This window comes from Denticeps clupeoides, chromosome 2, assembly GCF_900700375.1.
Source record: "Denticeps clupeoides chromosome 2, fDenClu1.1, whole genome shotgun sequence".
NCBI lineage: Eukaryota > Metazoa > Chordata > Actinopteri > Clupeiformes > Denticipitidae > Denticeps > Denticeps clupeoides.
The window spans coordinates 19152003-19172180 of NC_041708.1; the positions used below are offsets into that span (position 1 = coordinate 19152003).

Sequence of the window (20178 nt, forward strand, 5' to 3'; positions counted from 1 at the left end):
AACACAGGAAGTTGCTGTATACATCAAGGCGGCACCATAAAAGGACGATACTGTCCATGAATTGTGTCACTAAATGTTTCAACAAATGTGATGGTATGAGGGTAACAGTGTGTTGCCTGGCGCCCCCTAGTGGACACTTTTAGGCCTTTGGGATTCGTACTTTTTGGCTTCTTTCAGAAGTATCCTGCTTATATTGAAATGTTGCTGTGAACGAGTGTGCTGTCTCATTAACTTCAAGAAAATTATTAGACACACTTTCTAAAACAACCTAATCTCACCAGATCCTATTTACTAATCCATTATGCAGTGATTTATTTCTCTATTTGGACCAGGGTTTGAGTGAATCTGCAGTAAGTCTGCCTTTATGACATACCATCTCAATTGCTTATCAAAGTAAAAGCAGGTAAAACATAGTAGGAAATTCAGAGTATTACATTAATGCAAAAGTATTATAAATAATTGTTTATAATAAATACAGAATAAATAAAACACATTCATGGTAAATACATCAGTAAATAGGTGTCGGTCATTAAAACACAATATATGGAATAGTGTTCAAAATGAGGGAAATTTTGACCTCATATTGAACTCTATTCCATATATTATGTTTTAATATTGGAGACAAAAGCTAAATTGTTATAGATTTGCCTGTTTTTATTGCCTGGGCAATTCTTTCTATAAATGCAGTGTGAAAATTATTTATTAAAATTTGATCAAAATGCTGCTGAACCATATAATTCATATATTTTAAGCATGCCATTCATAGTGCATTCGTAACTTTCTTTTTTTTTCAGATTCTCAGCCTTATTTCTGTATTTAAAATGATTTGTGATTGAAAAATGAGACTGCGCAATAACTGCGCCGTATTTTCTACATCAAAACTCAAAGCTGCGCAAAAGAGGCCCCACATTGACGCTCGGAAGCGCGGTTTTGGAAACATGCGGAAGTAACATGGCGGAGTCCATCAACAGAAAGGCGAGCAGGTTTGTTTAGACTAAAAAAAAATGTTTTCGGCGTTGGATGTTCAGCTTGTTCTGCTGCAGGTCCGTCTTCTGGCTTTTATACAAGAGCGCAGCGTTTTCTCACACCGCACGCTGGGCTACCTGCTTATCTCTCGGAATTCGAACGTCAACATCCTGCCGCTGCTGTGAATGAGTTAGCGCCTCTTTAACGCCTGTTTTCTCCACACTGGACCGTGTCATGCCGGTAAAATCCAACTAAAATCTACCTCCATATATTCCAACGAGTCCCGTTTACCTTCATATTTTTTATAGAGCATGGCTGGAAACCGCAGAGCATTTCTATACAAGAACAAAAACGTACTATATAAAACAACTCTAGTTTAAATTGAGTATAACATTTTTAATGGCCACATTTTAATTTCTGGCTCAACTTTGGTTGTCACACTTGACCCGTTTTTGTTGTATACTCGTATACTTTTGTCTGCTATTTTGGAATTTGTTTCCTCTTTTGTGAAAATAATAATAAGACAGGGACACCTGAGGAGAACAAAACGAAACTGTGACAACATGAGTCTTTTTCCTAATTCCCAAAATTCCATTTCCAAAGGGCACGTCTCTGTCAGAATTGTGTGAAATAAGCGTGGTTGTGTTTAAATGAGATTTGTCCTGTATGGAGAACCAAGTGAGCATTTATATCGGATATTCAAGTCGTCAACTAGTTGCTTTTTGGCAGCACTAGTTGGACATTTGGTGACACTATTTAGGTGTTAGTAGCCTAGTGGGTAACACACTCGCCTACAAACCAGGAGACCCAGGTTAAAATCCCGCTTACTACCATTGTGTCCCTGAGCAAGACACTTAACCCTAAGTTGCTCCAGGGAGACTGTCCCTGTAACTAATAAGTCACTCTGGATAAGGGCGTCTGATAAATTCTGTAAATGTAGTTGACCATTTTGCCACACTAGTGCACCACACATTTTTACTAGTCAGGTTTTTCCAACAACTAGTGGCACTTTTGTACAAGGGTTGCATTTGAGAGGCGGTTGTTAGACATTTTGAGGCACTCGTAGTCATTTGGGCTGAACTAGTGCTGCCAAATGTCTTACTAGTCCACTAGTGTGCCACTTTCTGTCCACTAATTTACTACTAGTAAATTACAAATGTCTTTCTAGTAGTACTACTCAAAGCCAAAATACTTCACTAGTTATACTAGTGAAGCCCAAAATGCTCTCTAGTTAACAAATTAAAGCATGATTTGACCTTACTAGTACTAATGCAAATTAGTGGGTGGGTAAGACACTGAAATGAGATCTTGCCATTGGCTGTCCAGCAAAAATGTGAAAACATTAACCCTGTAAATCTTGGTTTTACTGCCACTGCTAAATATATATAGAGAAAGTGAATGTACAGCTGAAAATGCTGAAAACCGCTTCCACGCAACACAAAAATGCCAAAAGTGTACACTAGTGCAAAGCACAACATGTTGAACAAATGTTGCAAACTAGCTCTCAAAAAAAACTCAACTTTAAATGAAAATGCCCAGCATGTGAGAAAATTGTCTAAAAAAAAAAAGTCATTGCATGTTTGATACAGTGTGCCTAGTGAGAGAAAATGCCTTCCACTAGTTAACTAGTAAGGACAATACTGCCGTCACTAGTTCACAAGTTAATGTTTTTATGCTGAACTAGTAAAACAATTTCTATGAAGGTAGTAAGGCATAAAGCAGTGCAGACTAGTGTCACTACTGGCTATTTTGAACATCACTAGTACTACCAGTATGGTCAAAACACTCAAAAACTAGTGGACATGTGGTGCTCACTAGTTAACATGTTCTGTGAAACCTGTGTCTACTAGTGTCACAAGTGCTGTCACTAGTTCAACATGTTGTACTTGTGGACTGCATGCAAATGAAGCAGGCGGGACAAAGATTTTGATTGGTCAGTGATTGCACTGTGTGCTTAAAAGCCTTAGTGCATGCTCTGGATAGAAATATTTCAGCTTAGCAGGACACAATCACAGGATATATTTTATTTATGGGATCATGAGGGTGTTGCACAGAACAGACAGTGGCAGTAAAACCAAGGGTTTTTACAGGGTTAATGTTTTCTAATTTTTGCTGGACAGCCAATAGCAAGATCCCATTTCAGTGTCTTACCCACCCACTAATTTACATTAGGGAAAAACCTCACTAGTAAGAGTGTGTGGTGCACTAGTGCAGCAAAATGGCCAACTGGTGGTGCCAAAAAGCAAACTAATTGACAACTCGGCCTTAGAATAAATGGCCACATGGCTTTCCATAGTCCTGCGTTGTCGGTGTCAGTGTTGTGAGATGCAAGTGTAATTGTGTTGAAATGGGAGTAGTCCGGTGGTGTTGGTTTTTTATGTGCTAACCGGTGGTTTCTTTGTGAACACAGGTCACCCTGACACCAGGCTTCCAGCTGACCTGTAAACTTTGTGTGATGACTGGTGGAAGTGTGCGCAAGCATGGGCCTTTTGAGCTTGTTTTTTTGTTCGGTCGGAAGATGCATCGACCTGATCTGCTTCCTGCTGGACGTAAACTTTGTGATTGTCCATTCGCTCATCCGTTTGCTGGTGGCACTGATGTCTTTCGTGAACAGTCTACCTGTTCTCCTCACCAGCTCTCTGCTGGAATGCTGGAACTTTTTGCTGGTCGGCCTGATCACAGCAATGGACGGTGTGTCAGTGGTGACCCACAACATGGTCGGGGGCTCGCAGCAGCTGCTGGGGGGTCTGGTGGAGGGCTTTAAAATGGTGGGTTACCTGTCCTCTCACATTCTGCTACGTACCAGGGAACTGATGCACCGCGGTCTTCTCTCTGGACACAACTTGCTGAGACACATGTGGGAGGGTTGTGGCATCGCCGTCAGCTTGGTGCTGTACCTTGTCAACACTGTAGTGAACATGCTGCTCATTGGCACTCAGAATCTCTACACCATCATCGTGGAGACGTTGGAGACGGTGGCTCTGCCACTGCAGAAGATCTTGGAACTCACCGTGACGGTCCTGACCTTTCTCTACAGCAGTCTGGTGGGCACCTCTCTCCTGGTCTGGACACCATGTCGGTTGGTTATGGAGTTCCTGGGCTATCTAGGCCAGGTCTTTATCAGTGTCTTCCTGCTCAACTCTGTCGGCCTGGTGTTGACGGTGGCTGTTATTGTGAGCGCCAGTGTCTATGTGAATCCTGAGCCCTTTCGTCGCTTCATCAGCTCAGTCAGCGCTACTCCGACCTTCCAGAGACTTCAAAGGACTCTTCATCGCCTGTCCCTGCTGGAACGTGGCATGAGGCAGAGGCTGGTCTGGCCAGGCAGCCGCGTCCTACAGGGGGCAGCAGCCAACAACAGAGATACAGAGGTGGCCAGGGAGGACATCGAGGGCCTTGAAGGACAGGCTGCTGATCAGTTGGCCCCTGAGGACCACGTCCTGAATGAAGAGAGGGGAGAAGAAGCAGGGGGCGCCGGGTTGCTACACCAAGTTCCACAGCAACCAGATGACGCTCCTGGCCCCCCAACCCAGGCCAGTAATGGCAACCGCAGACCCCTGCAGAAAGCCCGCTCAGAGGAGGGTCCCAGGGGCCGGCCCTGCGATGCCAAGCTGCTCACCCTGCTGCAGGAACAGGAGGAACGGAAGAAGTGTGTGATCTGCCAGGACAGTGCCAAGACCGTTGTGCTGTTACCATGCCGACACCTCTGTCTCTGCCGCAGCTGCACCGATATCTTGCTTCGCCAGCCTATATACCAGCACAACTGCCCGCTCTGCCGTCACATGATCCTGCAGACCATGGACGTCTACCTGTGATGGACACACCTACAGAGCAACGTGTCTCAGGTTGCAGATTCGAGAGCTTCCAGTGGTGCAAGTTGTTCCAAATAGGCCCTGATGCCATACTTCATTCTTCAGAGCTTCCTCTGCTCCCACCATTAAATCCTGATCATTAAAAAAATGATGTTGTCAGAGGAAGCTCTAAGTAACAGACTAAGTAACAGAACCATGAATGAAGTTTGAAGCAGAAATGTAAGCTGTAGGGGAAAAGGGGAACATCCATAACTTTGTACATCAGGTTTGTTTTTCATTTTGTAAGTATTTTTTTTTTTTAAAAAGACTACTTTTTGTACATTTCTGTATATTCTTCTGTGACCATTTCAGAACACTATTGTTTTATCTCAATTTCTAACCTCAGTGCCACTTTTCCTCATCTTTATGCTTGAATCTCAGGTGGATGGATTATTTTTGTTATACTTTTATGAATTTAAAGCTTTGTATCATTGCATAATTTTGGCTATTATTTTCCTGAAATATCCATATAAAACATTTCTGTCTTAAGTTGAGAAGACTGCACACAACTCACAGCTGTTTTTGCTTTTTTACATTCCACACATGCAGTGTTATCATTTATTCTTTCCACCAAGTACTGAGTTATGACCAAACTCTGAGCAAAGTGCTTGCTGACTTTGTTGGTTTGGACCACAGGAGTTCTACACACTACGCTTTTTATTGTCCAATAAAAGAACAACTAAATGCAGATATCTTTTCATAATGGAAGTAGTGGCTGTGCTTTGAATGTTGAAAGGCCTGTGTTTACAGGATATTGAGCATCTGAGCTGTGATTTTTATAAATCCTTTGGAACTCTTGTGATGTGTAAAATATCTGTATTTTCATTAAATGTGACGAGTGTTTAATGCAGCAATAAGCCATGAATGTATGGTGTTTTTTTTTATATGAAAAAAAAATGAAATGAGAAGTGTCTTCATTTAAAGAAAATTTGAAACACTCAATAAAACAAATCAAAAACCACCAGACTGTGTTCAGGTTTATTACATACATGAATTTTTTGCTTAATAACAGTTTTACTGAATGACATGTTTGAATGCGAGTTAGGAAGCTATCTATCACGCATTACCTTCTGCTTTTTATTTTTCCCAAACCTATAAAAGAATGATTTGGAGGCTCAAATTAAACTATATGAATTAAAAATGAAAATTAAAAAATGTCATTTACACCCTTTGTCACTTAGTGGCAGCAGCGGCTATTTAGGTAGGTGCAGCAGCGGCTATTTAGGACACCATTTTAAAAGGTCTTCAGGAAAATGAACAGTGAACTGTTCATGTTCATCTATGAACAGTAGAGCTGCTGTTAATGATTTTGTGCAGGGCAAACATCCAACTGTCGCTTGTCTCGGAAATGAACGTGTTACGCTTATTAACTTACACATGAATAGTAATGAGAATTAAGCAGTATTAAGACACACGCTATATATATTTTGCAAGTGAGATTGTATCAAATAATGAAACATAACTAAATGTGTGAATCATTGCTATTTTATGAATATAGAATATATGGCATGTTACAGTAACTTGTGTCTTCTCCTGCACACATGGGTATATGCTGTGGTACTTACGTCCTACCCTCCAGACACCAGTAGAACAGGAATTTATACGAATTTGAACCTGACCTGTCCAGCTCGCCAGCTCTCAGTAGTTATTATGACAGCGGTTGGTTTATGATTCCTCATTGCTCCATCCCTGCATTTCTGAGAGAATCACTCTCAGAATCACAGGCTTTTAGGTAAACAGCTGTGTCGCTGCAGCCAGACATCCATAAATAACCTTTAAATGGGACAGCGTGTGTTCGGTGAAGTCGTTAAGTGAGCGCTGGCCAGGTCTGATGGCTGGAAAGTAAATCAGCCCAACGCTCGACACGAATCTGACGGGTAACAGTAAACACGCCGAGGATCACCCATCACATCTACATTCAACTTCAGTCTGGATTCATTCCTGACACAGGAGCCAAAAAATGGCCCTGAGAGATACGTAAAGGAATACCTATTTTTTATTAATCGCTCAGCCCTGCGTTTGTAAGCAGACAGAAATTGAAAGCACTGAAACAGATGTTTCATGGGTTCAGGATTTATAGGTGAAAATTAGCAGAAATAATGACTGCAGTAGCTTAGCTTGATCATTTATGTACTTGTTTTCAGTGCTAAGCAGTGGAGCAGGGCCAGTGAAGAATATATACTGAAAAACAACAAACCACAAAACTCATGAGAAGACTGCCGAGTTTTTCCAGTCTGAGTACACCAGAAATCCAGTGAAGGTGCTGTCTGTTTTGGTGCTGGAGTAAAAGCCATTAAATTCCCCCAGAGCCATTTGCACCCACACCTTATCACCTGGAATCAGGTGGAGCAGAGTTCCCCCGGACAGTGATACAGGCTTAGACCAGTTCCCAAAGAACTGGAAGTAGGAGGCCACAGTGTGGCTATTCTTCACCAGGTCAAACTGCAGGCTGGTGCGGTAGACAGTGGCGTGGACTGCAAAGTAGTAGACGCCCGGCACTCTGCAGGTGAAGTGTCCAGTCTCAGCGCTGTAGTCGCTCTGTTCGTTCAGAATGATGTGGTCGAAGCGCACTGGATCCTGCGATGGGACAGGCATGGGCCGCGAGTCTGAAATCTTAGCACTGAAAGCGGATTTGGGGGCCACGGCGCATTCTCCATCTACCCCCTTCTCTCCTTTGGGTCCTGGGTGCCCTGTGTCCCCGGTGAGGCCACGAGGGCCTGGCTGACCTGGTAAAGATAAGAACAGGGCGAAAGAAGCACTGGAACAAATGTGTCCAAAAAGTAAGATTCTAAGACATAAAATGTATTTTATACACAGTACATGGAGTACATGTTAAGATAGTGAATCAGTTAACCACAACAAAACATATTTTTGATTATAGCACATACTTTGGTTAGATTACAACCAAAATTATTCCAGAAGCATCTAGGAACTCCGCCACCAGGGAAGCCAGATTGACTTTTTAGCAGTGATGAATATACTATTACCACTAAAGTGAAAGTGAAAGTCATTGTGAAACACTGCAGCACAGCACATGGTGCACATGGTTTGGGATTTTAACCCACAACCTTCCAAGTATGAGTCCGCTTCCTTACCCTCTAGGCCACCGCTGCCCAGGGACTCCCAACATACGACGCATAGGTCGTTAAACAAAATCCAATTTGCTGAAGTACATTTTGATGTACTCAAAGCAGGATGGGCCACTGCTACTTAGTTAAAGGTCCCCTACTGTTGATTTTTTGTTGCTTTTATATATCTTATATTACTGTTCCCCTAATACTGTATCTGAAGTCATGGTGCAGAATTACAGCCACTTTTATCCAGTCCCACAATGACATTTCCCCAGGACACACCATTTCAGTGTCAGGCTTTAAATGCAAAAGAGGAGAGCAGCCTATAGAAGTGAGCGGGCATTCGCAGAAACGATGACACCAACACCCTTCACCAACAACAATGTTTGGCACAAACAGGAAGTCATGTTGCCATTTTTCCAGAAAAAATTAAATGAACCCACAGGTTCTTTGGAGTGAAAGTAAAGTGATTGTCACATGTGATACACAGCAGCACAGCACACGGTGCACACAGTGAAATTTGTCCTCTGCATTTAACCCATCACCCTGAGTGAGCAGTGGGCAGCCATGACAGGCGCCCGGGGAGCAGTGTGTGGGGACGGTGCTTTGCTCAGTGGCACCTCAATGGCACCTTGGCGGATCAGGATTCGAATGGCAACCTCCTGATTACGGGGTCGCTTCCTTAACCCCTAGGCCACCCCTGTCTCACGTGTCAGAACTAAAAAGATACATTTGTGCTCATTTTTACATCTAATCAACAACTGCAATGCTTCCCACATTTTCAAGCCATGACGGTTGGTGGAGTTCCTTTTTTATGGGATGGATGGGAAATTCTCTGGGCGGACAAAGGATGAGAAAGGGGAGGTAACCTTTCACCTTATGATGACATAAAGGGAGACATTCCAGATCTAACCGTCTGAGCTGCCGCTCTCTGAACGGTGAAGCAGAATGGCCAAAGCATTCTTTATACCTATTGCCACAAGCTAGGGTATTAATGTTAACTAATCAGCACAGCTACTGGTGGCCTCATATGCGTGTACTTGTATATGCCTGCCAAACTGCATTTACAAACTTTCACAAGCAGCACACTAGCCTGGCATAAAGAAACAATTATTCGTAGCATAAAAGTAAAAAGCAATATATACAGTGTTATCTTCATTTTACATCTCAAAAAATGGCTCCTTTCGTGGAAACCGGGTCCAAATGGCTCTTTGAGTGTTTGGTTGTAGTCATAAGGAGTCTTGAATGCAACCTCTAGATGGGCATGTCAACATATGTTATTTGGGAATTTTTAGCTATGCTACAGCAATTTGTTCTTAATCATTCTATCATTTTTATTTGTACCCTGCTTTTTAGTGTACACGTTCGTCACAAAGTGCCTCACAGTAGATCAGTGCTCAAGGCCTCAAGTGAGCAAGCCAAAGGTGACAGTGGAAAGAAAATTGAGATATCTTTAATTACTTAAGTATGAAGAAAATGTGCTATATTGTGTTACCTGGTTCCCCTCTGTCCCCCTTCTCCCCCATTTCTCCTGGAGGTGCGTCGCGGCCATCTCGTCCATCTCGCCCCGGCTGTCCTGGGCTGCCGTGCAGCCCAGGGGATCCAGGGATGCCAGGGCTGCCACTGCAGAAGTTAGGGATCTTATTGTCCTCTAGAGCAGCTGATAGGCCCAACAGCAGGAGATAAGCAGCCGGCAATCTGCAGAGACAGGTCATGACCACTACAAGAGTGACATGAGGGGGAATGTGACAAGAGCTCATGCCTTAAATGTGCAAAGGTTTTAGTTTCCAAAGTATTAAAACAATCAGAATATATATTGTATTTTGATGTAGATATATCATGCTAAACAGTTAGCAGTGGCCGATACCGCCTCATACCGCTCGCTGTGTAGTTGAAGAGTAACAGCGAGTAACTACAAACTTAGTCCTGCAATGTAATTAATGCAGGTCTGGTATCGTGTTCATGACCAGCAGTACATGAGGGAGCCTCCTCTGAATTATTAACTTGTAGTTAGTGAAAAGAATGTAAATTCACGTCTTTATATCTTTTTATGCTTTCACAGTTCAGGCAGCAGACACAGATCAGGTACTGTCAGATGTCAAATACTGTAATTAACTGGTCAATTATCGTACTGGTCTCTTTCCCTGTTTTTTTGAACAGTAGAGGTGGGTGGATTTTGAAATTACACACCCTGTTTGGTGGAGTGTAAGTACCTTATGCACGTCAGTGAAATAATTTCAGAAGGACAAACAGGAAGTTGAGCAACTTCATGTCTAAGTCATTAGTAAGTCACTGAAAAGCAGAAAAAAGAAAACATCTGCCCGTGATCTCGGCTCAGTTGCACAAGTAACTGGACAAGCTAGAACCCAAATGTTTGACTGATCCTGAATCAGCAGTATTTGCCTGAGAGTCTTGATCCCCCTGGTGTCAGTTAAGCCCTGTACTCACAAACAGCACTGCAGGAAATGCCAGACAGTGTCAGAAATCATTTCACAGAGTTCGGGTCAGAGCTGGGGTCCGCCAGTAAATTAGCTCCTGAGACTTCCTGAGACACATCCAGACATACTCCCACTCTTTAAAAACAGCTGTTTCTCACAACAGGCCAACTCACAGCTCAGGTTTGCAAGAAGCACGTCAGCAGAATGTGATGATGGGCTTTGTTTATAGGAAGAATAGCAGCACAGCAGTGACCTGTCTGCAGCACCGAGCTATTTTCATCCTGAATCATCAGCTGTCTGAATCGTCTGGTACGGTCCGATCAGGTTACTGTCAAAAAGGTTTCCACGATTTTCACTCACTGTGTAGAAACTGCCACTACTTTCTGAGTTGACCAACCTTGCCAAGCTTGGACCTTCCACGCTATTAGTTTAGGTACCAGTGAATGAACCAGTGAAGCCGCACGTTTCTGGACAAACTTTAATCAAGTATGAGGAAATTACTTCATGTGGCACATTGAAATTATGAACGATTACAACAAGATGGCAGGTAATGTCTAGGTAATGTCATCATTAGAAGGATTTAAAAAGTAAAACCTACTTGCTGATGTTCCACAGCCGAGCTGAAGTGAAAACAACGGAGAAATTCAGCTCCTTCACATCCAAGAAGCCTGAGACAGAAAGAAATGCCGGAATTGAAAGGGAGTGGCAGAGAAAGAAAAATTAAAGTGAGAGAGGGAGGGAAAAGGGGAGCAAAAAAGAGAGAAAGGAGGGTGGGTGCAAGCTTTAGCATAGAGGGGAGAGGGATTGCCAAATTCCAAATCCAGCCAAAAGAGACTCTCCAAGAAGAGGAGAACTGGAATGGAACCTGGGAATGGGAGATGAGAGAGGGGTGGTTTACTGTAGTTTACTGGTTTTGTCTGGAGAAACTACAGAGCCCGGCAGCTTCAAAGGACCCCAAACCCAATCTGAATAACCGCGAAAGAATGTTTTTTCCCCAAAGGCCATGGGACATTCCAAAGTAAATGGCCATGGTTTTTCATGCTGGAATCTGATCATTTTGATTTTGTTGGATGCTGCTGACTGTGAAACATTCAGCTTCATCAGTAACCTATCTTGATAATCTAAAGTATCTACAGAACATGTCTACATGCAAAATTTTGCTGATCTTGACAGGAAAACTTGCGGGCACCGAGGGGGAAAAAAAAAAAAAGTCACCGAATAGCATTTCTTAAGTTTGTGGGGTATCAAATTTACCCCTCTGGTCTTGGTAGCCAAAACTGCCACGTCACAGATACTCCTAAGTGTCCTGCTGCTCATACCCTGTAAAGACGACTATTAAAGGAAAAGTTGATGAGCTCCTGAACCTCGTTAACTGCAGCAACACGCCCACTTTACTCTCTATGACACAGTATCTACACACATGAAGCGTAAATTATTTCCTTTTATTTTCAAAAACGCTTTCTAGAGGGGCGCTAGAAGAACTGGGGGTCGGTCTGCCCCAACTTATTAAACTAATGAATGATCCCCTACAGGCAAAAGTCTACAGATGGAGAACAAGATTGCAATATATGCTGCTCAGAGAACTATAGGACAACAGAGCTGTGGAGACGTTTTTTTTTTTTCTTCCCGATATAATGTTTTAATGAGAATAAGGAAATTCCGCAGTAAATAATTTAGCTAAATCATTATTTGATCGGTGTTGACTTGCAGCTTAGATAAACAGAGGCCCTGTTTTTTTCTGCTTTGTGAATCCGACTGCGAGAGTTTCTGCTCTGTTCACAGCCGCTAGGAGTGTGGCCCTTCAGCAACATCCTCGGGGACATTTTCCTCACCCTTGATGCCATTAGTGTTGATAGGTAAGCAGCAGATGCAGCAATCTGCTCACAGACAGACTTCCTGCCTTCCACGAGCTACCCCACCAGTCCGACGTAGCTGATTCTCTACTTCCGGCCTCCTGTTCTCATGAATGCTATGTATGTCATTTGCCAGCAGACCTGTAACTATTGAGAAATCGTTATCACAGATCGTTCAGCAGCGAGAAGCTTAGTCATGTGTTCTGTCAATGTCCTACAGTGAGAGCAAAAATGTCAGATGCGTTTGATTTTTAAACATTTTTTATTTCTTAAACCCAGCATAGCTTCTTGTCTTGTACATAGTTTTGTCTCCTGAGATACACCACTGTAGCCATGCCGATGCCGTATAATAATAAGACTTTTGCACAGTACTGTATGTGTACCTTTACATGAGTATAATGAATCAAATAATTACAAAATGATTTGTCTTATATTTTGTGTTCTTCTCATAGTACATTTCCATTGAGGAACATTCTTTATGCTCTTATGTTACCATGCACTATTAAAATTTTTGGAGAAAAAAATTGCAGTTGTTTCTCTTTTTAAAAGCTTTGTGCAAACCTTAAAATTCTGATAATTAAAAAAATATTAATATTAATATACAGAATTATTCTGTGTACTGTATGTTTCCCACTTTCTTAAATTACATACAAATTAATACATGTAAAATGTAACTCATAACAGAGATTTACGACCATACTAGCCTTTTTCGTATTAGCATTTTCCTTTTTGAGATAAATCCTATTAGTATGACATTACATTGACTTTTAAGTGTACAAAGGGGCTTAACTCACATTTCAATTTGCCTCTAGATGCACATTTGAGTCTGAGAGTCAGATGCTGTGAACATAATGCAGAATACACTGGTACAATGACCCAAAAGAAAGAGAGGATTAAGGGGAAAAGAGAAACAATATCCAGTTAGTTGTGTGGTGTATTTTGGTGACAGTTACCACTGAGTCGCTCACCGATCACGTAGAAGTAGTTGTGGCGCACGTTTTTTTTTCTTTAATGCCTTTTATCATCACCGCACAATCAAAGAACTGTATGCTCAGCCTCCCCCATCCCTACCAAGCTCACCTATCAATTATTTCCTTGTCCCTGCACACCCTCTAGCACTCCACACAATGCGAGTGTTTATACAGGGCCTGCACCTATCGAATATTTTAACAGTGATGTACCGCAACAGAAATTATGATGTATTTATAAATAATAAAAAGTGAACTTTGCATGAATTATTTTCAGGTGTTCTTGGTCTAAATCATAATGAGCCATATATTCTTACTACCATTCATATCAATTAGAAGTGACTTTAAATTAGGTTCAAATGTTTAAATGACCTTGTTTCGGCTCTGCTTTGTGAAAATATCTTTACAGGGTGCTTTAGCTTTAAATGCTTCATCATTGAAGATGTGCTGTTACGCTCTGGAAGCTCCATTGTACAGTGGGTGTCCTGCAGTGTTCTCAGGGTCTTTATGCGACTTGAAATGCTCCCACACAATTTTCATATTGTCAGGGATTGCTCTGTCTTGATTTGAATTGTGGTACTGAAGACTGCTGGCCTTTTATGTCATTTTTTATGTCACATGGTTTCACCTTTTTAATAGGGAAGTTAATTAAACGTTGTATAATACTGCCGGAAGCATTTGCAGATTGTATTGTGATGGATGCACAATTGGAGAGGATGATTGAGAAACTGTAGAGGGGAAAAGTCATACATGACCTGAAAGTGATGTATCTCTGTAAAGACATAACGGTTGTACACAATGTTTTCAAGAAGACAAACACTGCTCAAACTGCAATTTTAGACACAGAGAGACATCAAGACACAGCCTTTTCAATCATGCCATTCAGGGACAGTGTGCGACTGTGTGGTGTCACATCTGAAATTGCAATACATTGTGTACAAGCATAATAGAGGCATAATAATGCCTGAAGACTTTGAGTGGATTGATAATTTGTGTAAAATTTGTGAACCTCCAATGCAGACAAACATGGTGAAGACGAACCTACACGGGATGATGTGGTTGGATGACTGGCACAACAAATTGTAAAAAAAGTTGAAGGAGAGCCAGTATCAGTACACATGTAGCTTTGAGCCTGATGTATACCTCTACCACACCAACACTGTGGAAATAAACCTGAAAGTTTCAAACAGTCAGCTAAAATTTAAAAAGGAAAATTTAAAATATGGCATAAATTAGAAGAAGAATGCTGAGAAGTGATTGGTGTGAAATATATTTATATCAGTGGTTGTTTGATGCTAGAACAGTGTAGAAAAAAGCAGTAACACACTTGAGGCAAGGTGCAGAGTAAACCAGACATGTTTATTATTTAAACTATCACTTAAATAAAAAAAGTGCATAGAAAATAAACATGATTATAAATTTGAATATTTTACAATTATATACATTTTTCATTATACATTCATCCATAATTAGTTTGTGGTTTGCTTTTGTAATTTGACGGTCTTCCTTCATTTCGGTGATATGGGACAACATTTATGGCCAAGTTGGAGAGGAAAATAAATGTTACATGAGTCTTACTGTGAGCATTTGTTGTGGTTGTTGCCAGTGAGAGTGCAGCAGCTATCCCCATATCCCAGCAGTCTTTGAGCCTCCCAAGTCTGGGAAGTTCCACAAACTCTCTCACATGTTCACACAAACACACACACATATATACGCACACACCCCACTCAGAGCAAAACCTGGACCTTTCATGGATATGCCAAAGTAACATAAAAGAAATAAATAAGATTTTATTTTTAAAAAATCTAAAGCTTTCAATTAGGTGGGTGAAGGCAATATTAAAAGAAAACATAAAAAACTAACCAATTTTTTTTTCTTTCATTTTCTGGCCTCCACAAACTCATGTACCACATGTTTCTGAATACCTGTCAAAACTCATGTACATACCACTCAAACCCCTGTTAAATATAATCCACTTTGGAACAGAAAAAGAAAACAACACAAACACACAAAAAAAGAAAGGTCTACAGCCACATTATACATTTACACTTTTATAATATAAATATCTTTCTCTGTCCAAAACAAGGGAAAGAAATAAAGAAAGGAAAGGGGGGGCTGAGCACACATACCGGCACACAACTGATACTGAAGTCCATATACAGAAAGATGCAGATTAGATTTTGTAACACAAAACCATTATTGAAGTACACTGAACATTGCTAATAACCATTTATGAAGCTGCTGTTGCTACTGTAACTAAGTTGTCTGTCCATTCCATATATTGTGTAGATACTGAAGTACAACTTTACCATTTATATGTATATAGATATTTATTTGTATACATCTATAACGGATAGCGTAATTACACAGAGTTGCAGTACCACTGGAGTGGTGTGGCGGTTGGAAATCCAAGAAAATCAACTGGTGCACCCCGGAGAGCTGACTGCGCTACTAATTTCCCACCGAGGTTATGGCGTCTCATCGCATCACGGAAATGAGGGGAAGAGAAGGAAACAGGAGGTCTCGAAGCCCTTATGTAAAAACGTTATTACTTCTGACGGAGTTTTATCGCTCAGTGTCAGTTTCTGTGAAATAGTTGCAGTCTTCTCAGTCTTTTGTTAAGATATTAAGAAAAAAAAAAAAGAAGAAATTAAAACAACAAAAAATACATTCAACAAAGACCAGGATCTGAATGGCCCCAGTACCACACAGGCGATGGCCGCCATGCCCACAGGAACTAGTGCCGCCCTGAGACCATGGAAACACAAAGAGATTTTTTTTTTTTTTCCTGTGTGTTCAGTGCCTTTGAAGGGAGCAGCACTCAGGAGATCTGCGGCGGCGGCAACAGCTTTTCAGGTGTAAGACAGCAAAAGTACATACAAAAAAAAAAATAAAAAAATTACATACATAAGAAACTGGCCTCGTCTGGCAGCTACCAGAGTTGCATACAGCAGCATCTTAGCAAGTCGCGTTCAGAGGTTCGAACTGCAGACATGCCTCTCAGAACCAAACCATAAAGGCTCTGAAATGAACAGACAGCAACAAAATATCCATCAACACCATATTCAGTTCAACAAATACAGAGATTATTTTTGCCTCTTAAAACATTTCCTAAGGCAGGCCAAGGTAAAGGAGAGTCTCAAAACATGAAGAAAATAAAGCTCAAAGGCTAGCTGCCTCATAGTGCCCTTCTCATTTTTCATACCAGTTTTAAGGCAATCAAAAGAATACAATAACACAAAAAAAAAGAAAAAGAAAGAGAAACAATGGGTTCCTCAGTAGATCCGTATGCTCAACCACAGAACCAGAGAGGAAAATGGTATAAAAAGGCACCTCACACCCATTAAAGAGGACTTGTATGCATTCTATGGAATGGAAGAACATTCCACGGGACCTGCGTTTCTTTTCTTTAGCATGATGCTAAGTGTGTTATGGTGTGTCACCAGGGGGTTTATTGTGTCTGTGCATTGTCAACCTCCATGCAACGCCAAGGCAACGCTCAGTGCAAGGAGACAAGGCTGAAGGGACTCAGTGCTTTTTCCACTTATGAAAATAGCTTTGTTATAATAAAAATACACAGAGCTTTGGGGGCCTTCACCATTTTAAGAAACATTAATAAAGGCATTTGATTAAAAAAAAAATAATAATAATAAAAAAAAAAAAAGGAAGGTGGGTATTTATCTCGCGTTTGTATTAAGGCTGGCACAAGGACGTCATTAAAAGCCAATGAATGATTCCGTAATGACCAGCACTACACACAGTCACGGCGACCCTCCAATGACTGGCGACGGGAGCTACTGGTGGACTGCACTCTGTGGAATAGGGGTAGAAATCCTCCAGTCTTTAGAGAGAAAGGGGAGAAAAGAAAGGTTCTTCCTACCTCACTGAGGAAGGAAGTAGAAGAACAAGAACACCTTTAAGTTGCTGCACTATAAAAATTGTCAGACAAAGCCTTAGTGTTTGTAAACCTATATTTCCTACAAAAACTTGGTAAAATAAATACAATGTTTTCATTAAAAATATAAATATTATCATTAAGTACTATTCACTAGTGAGTGCATTTAGCTTCTGAATATAAAAATATACATATTATTTACACATTTAAAATGAAACGGTTGATATTTAAAGGACCTGATACAAAATAAGACCTCATGTCTCACTTGATTGCCGATATGACTTGCTTGAAAAGGGAGGAATGAGGAGATTATTAGGACAATTTTAGCAGGCTCTTCTCCAACACATCCGAAACGTGCAGCAAAACCACATACATGATCACACCAAAACCCCACCCATTATCAAAATACCACCCCACCCGCTTGAACCCCTCGTCTGTCAGTCCACCAGGATTTCAGCCCAGCCAGCACTCACTGCTCTATGCTGTTAGCTGGCCCAACTCCCACATTACACAGAATAAAACACCGCTCTACCAACACCCTGGACCAACATCCCTCTAGTGTTCATCTCTACACATTAGCAGTACAAGTATTTAGAATATTTACAGCACACCAGAATCAGCTGTTAGCTTGGCAGGGGACCGCATGGCTCCCCCAAGCACATTCGGCAGGGATGTTGGCCTGAACATTCTCTAAGAAAGGGAAGTAGGGGAAAAAAAAAAAAAAAAAAAAAAAAAAAAAACGAGAAAGGGCTCTTCAGCTCCAGTCCCTATCAGTTACATAAAAAGCATTCAAAATTGCACTTTGGTGTAGAACGGATCTAACGATGTGTCTTTCCCTGCTGTCACACTGATCTGTCACATTCTGGAAGCAAACACAGACTATGCCCAAAACCACAACCAAATAAATATTAACACTTTTTGCTGGACTGAGAGAAAATAAAGGCAAAATGTATAAACATACAAGGTATGGGGCATTATTTAACAAAAAAAAAAAAAAAAGGCCTTTTCACCCATAGTGATCATCTGTTTTCATCTCTCGGTAAGCAAATGGGAAGAGGCACACCCAAAGAGTAACCCTTACTCTTACCGCATGAAACCGTAGCAGGACTGGAAGTTGTGCCCCTCATAAGCTGCTGGTATCAAACAGCAGCCTCACAAGGGCCGGTGGGGATTAGTTTAAGAACCTGCGGCACGTTTTGGCTCCACAGTTGCAAGGAAGCTTATTGCCCGTTTCCTCAATGGGGAACTTGTAGTCGTACGTGAGTTCCTCTCCCCGGTAAATCTTCCGCATGGCGAAGATGACAATGTGCTTTTGACCGTCAACGGCAATAACGCGTGAGTAGCAGTTGGGCTCACAGGAGTGGTTGATAAACCGCGCTGCATTTCCGTGCATGGTGGCGTCTACCACTTCGTACTCACTGATGCGAAACATGTAGCAGCCCACGCCCTGGAATAAAAAAAAAAGCATAAAAGGATGTTCTGAGTGTGCTAGTCTGAAGTATACTTTTTTTAGTTTTAAATATGCAAAAAGCATGCTGGTGATTCATTTTCATAACACCCAGGTCAATTACACATTCTGCACAGACATAAACCCTATGCTAATCCTTAGGAGTAAGAGACTATAACAAGCAGAAACAACTGGAGTAATAGTTTACATTTATCAGCAATGGCATAAAAAACAGTGGGCTAATGTTGTAAAAAAAAAAAAAAAAGATTCTGAAAGAATCAATTAGAACTGGTATCAATACATAGTTCCAGTTTTGCATCTGGTGGATCTTAGTTATCTGTGTATTTACACTCATGGTCAAAGTTGACATTTGTTTGACTGCTGCATGCTGTGACAGATAGAATCAAAGCATTGAAGTGGGCTAGTTTTCGATCTGCCCCTTCGAAAAGACTCACACAAATCGAGAATGGAGGAAAAGCTGATCTTATCAGTCTCTGAGGGTCCAGAGATCTAGAACATGACAATCGTCTTACCGGGAGTTTCATTGAGCTCAACTCACTGTTATTTGTGAGGAAGCACAAACCTTGCGGCGAGTGCAGCACATGCTGCATTCGGTCTGTGACCGTCTTAAGAAAGGGGTCAGACTAGGCGTAGGTTCAAAAGGACACAAATGTGAACATCTGTATTCCATCTAGACATTTAATGGGCTTTGACTATACTTTATTTCAAATCTGAAAAGCCAGAGGCTACTTCTATGAATATAGAACTCTAGTTGTTCCTAGTTCTAGTTGAACTTCAACTCACCTTGCTGTCGTAGTACTTCTCCCGTTTGTCAGAAAGGACAGAACGGATAACATTTCCAGAATATTCAATGATCATCTCTCCAGCTTCGATGTTCCTCTTGCAGAAAAGACCTCTTCCATGAATGGGTGATCTATGACAATTGAACCAAAAACAACCCAATAGCCACAGCAAACAACCCAAAACTTGATGGAAATACTTTTCAACCATGCGATCATCTTTAGCAATGCAATTAACCCCATGTTGCCCCAGGGTGGGCTGAACAAAAAGTCAACATTAAAAAGTGTGCTCTAAATGAATAAACATACAAGCCATGAAACTAAAATTATAGAATAATCCGATTTTATCATACCTGTAGACCCCCACTGCCTCCTTCGATATTTTCTTCAAGTGTCTGAACCTCGCTACCATGGGCAGGTCAAGACTGGCGGAACGACTGTAAAGCCAAATTGCAAACATCTGCTATGTTGTAAAACAGCATAAAGACAGACTATGTCTAACAGAAACAGATGACTGATTAGAGTGACCCACCGAGCCGACTTCAGTTGTAGATCTTCCTCATCCACCTCCTGTGGGCTGTACTCTGGTGGCTGACGGTGCTTGGATGCCAGGAAGTTGAATATGTCAAACACCGACCTCCTGTGAGAAGTGACAGAATGGAACAGGAATACATGACCATCAAACAAGAACATCACAACCTGATATCCTGATTATTCCTGAGGAATTCTGGGAGTAACAGCATATATTATCAAGCTGACATCTATTGAAACATCATTCCATCCTATTACATTGCCCAATGCTCCTTAGGAACGCCTGGATCATAAATAATCTGTAATATTACAGACAAACAGTGGCATAATCTCTATTATAAGCAGGCATGCACCGATCCAG

General features: G+C 41.4%; 3 protein-coding genes across 8 annotated transcripts in view; 1 reads left to right on the forward strand and 2 right to left on the reverse strand.

The window, feature by feature from the left end:
* The first annotated feature begins 939 nt into the window (after positions 1-939).
* rnf26 (ring finger protein 26) lies at positions 940-5668 on the forward strand. 2 transcript variants are annotated; one of them, XM_028970749.1, is made up of 2 exons: positions 940-983; positions 3377-5668. In XM_028970749.1, the coding sequence occupies exon 2, from the start codon at positions 3447-3449 to the stop codon at positions 4776-4778; it is 1332 nt and encodes a 443-aa protein (XP_028826582.1). In that variant the 5' UTR covers positions 940-983; positions 3377-3446; the 3' UTR covers positions 4779-5668. The 2 variants fall into 2 exon arrangements, with proteins under 2 accessions (XP_028826582.1, XP_028826583.1); XM_028970750.1 differs by having other exon boundaries at positions 943-1206.
* Positions 5669-5778: 110 nt separating this feature from the next.
* On the reverse strand, positions 5779-11164 carry c1qtnf5 (C1q and TNF related 5). The gene is made up of 3 exons (XM_028970751.1): positions 10922-11164; positions 9381-9605; positions 5779-7540 (listed from the first exon to the last, which is right to left on the reverse strand). Coding segments are annotated over exons 1-3 (747 nt in total). The 5' UTR covers positions 10923-11164; the 3' UTR covers positions 5779-7019.
* Positions 11165-14484: 3320 nt separating this feature from the next.
* The window catches only part of kmt2a (lysine (K)-specific methyltransferase 2A), a 39180-nt gene continuing 33486 nt past the window's right edge, over positions 14485-20178 (reverse strand). For 4 of the 5 annotated variants that reach the window (XM_028964844.1, XM_028964835.1, XM_028964824.1 and 1 more), the window contains exons 32-35: positions 19819-19926; positions 19640-19723; positions 19291-19420; positions 14485-18486 (exon numbers count right to left, since the gene is read on the reverse strand). In XM_028964844.1, coding sequence (XP_028820677.1) covers positions 18211-18486; positions 19291-19420; positions 19640-19723; positions 19819-19926 — 598 coding nt within the window. In that variant the 3' untranslated portion in view covers positions 14485-18210. The remainder of the gene's footprint in view (positions 18487-19290; positions 19421-19639; positions 19724-19818; positions 19927-20178) is intronic. The other variant, XR_003743377.1, reaches the window with a different exon arrangement.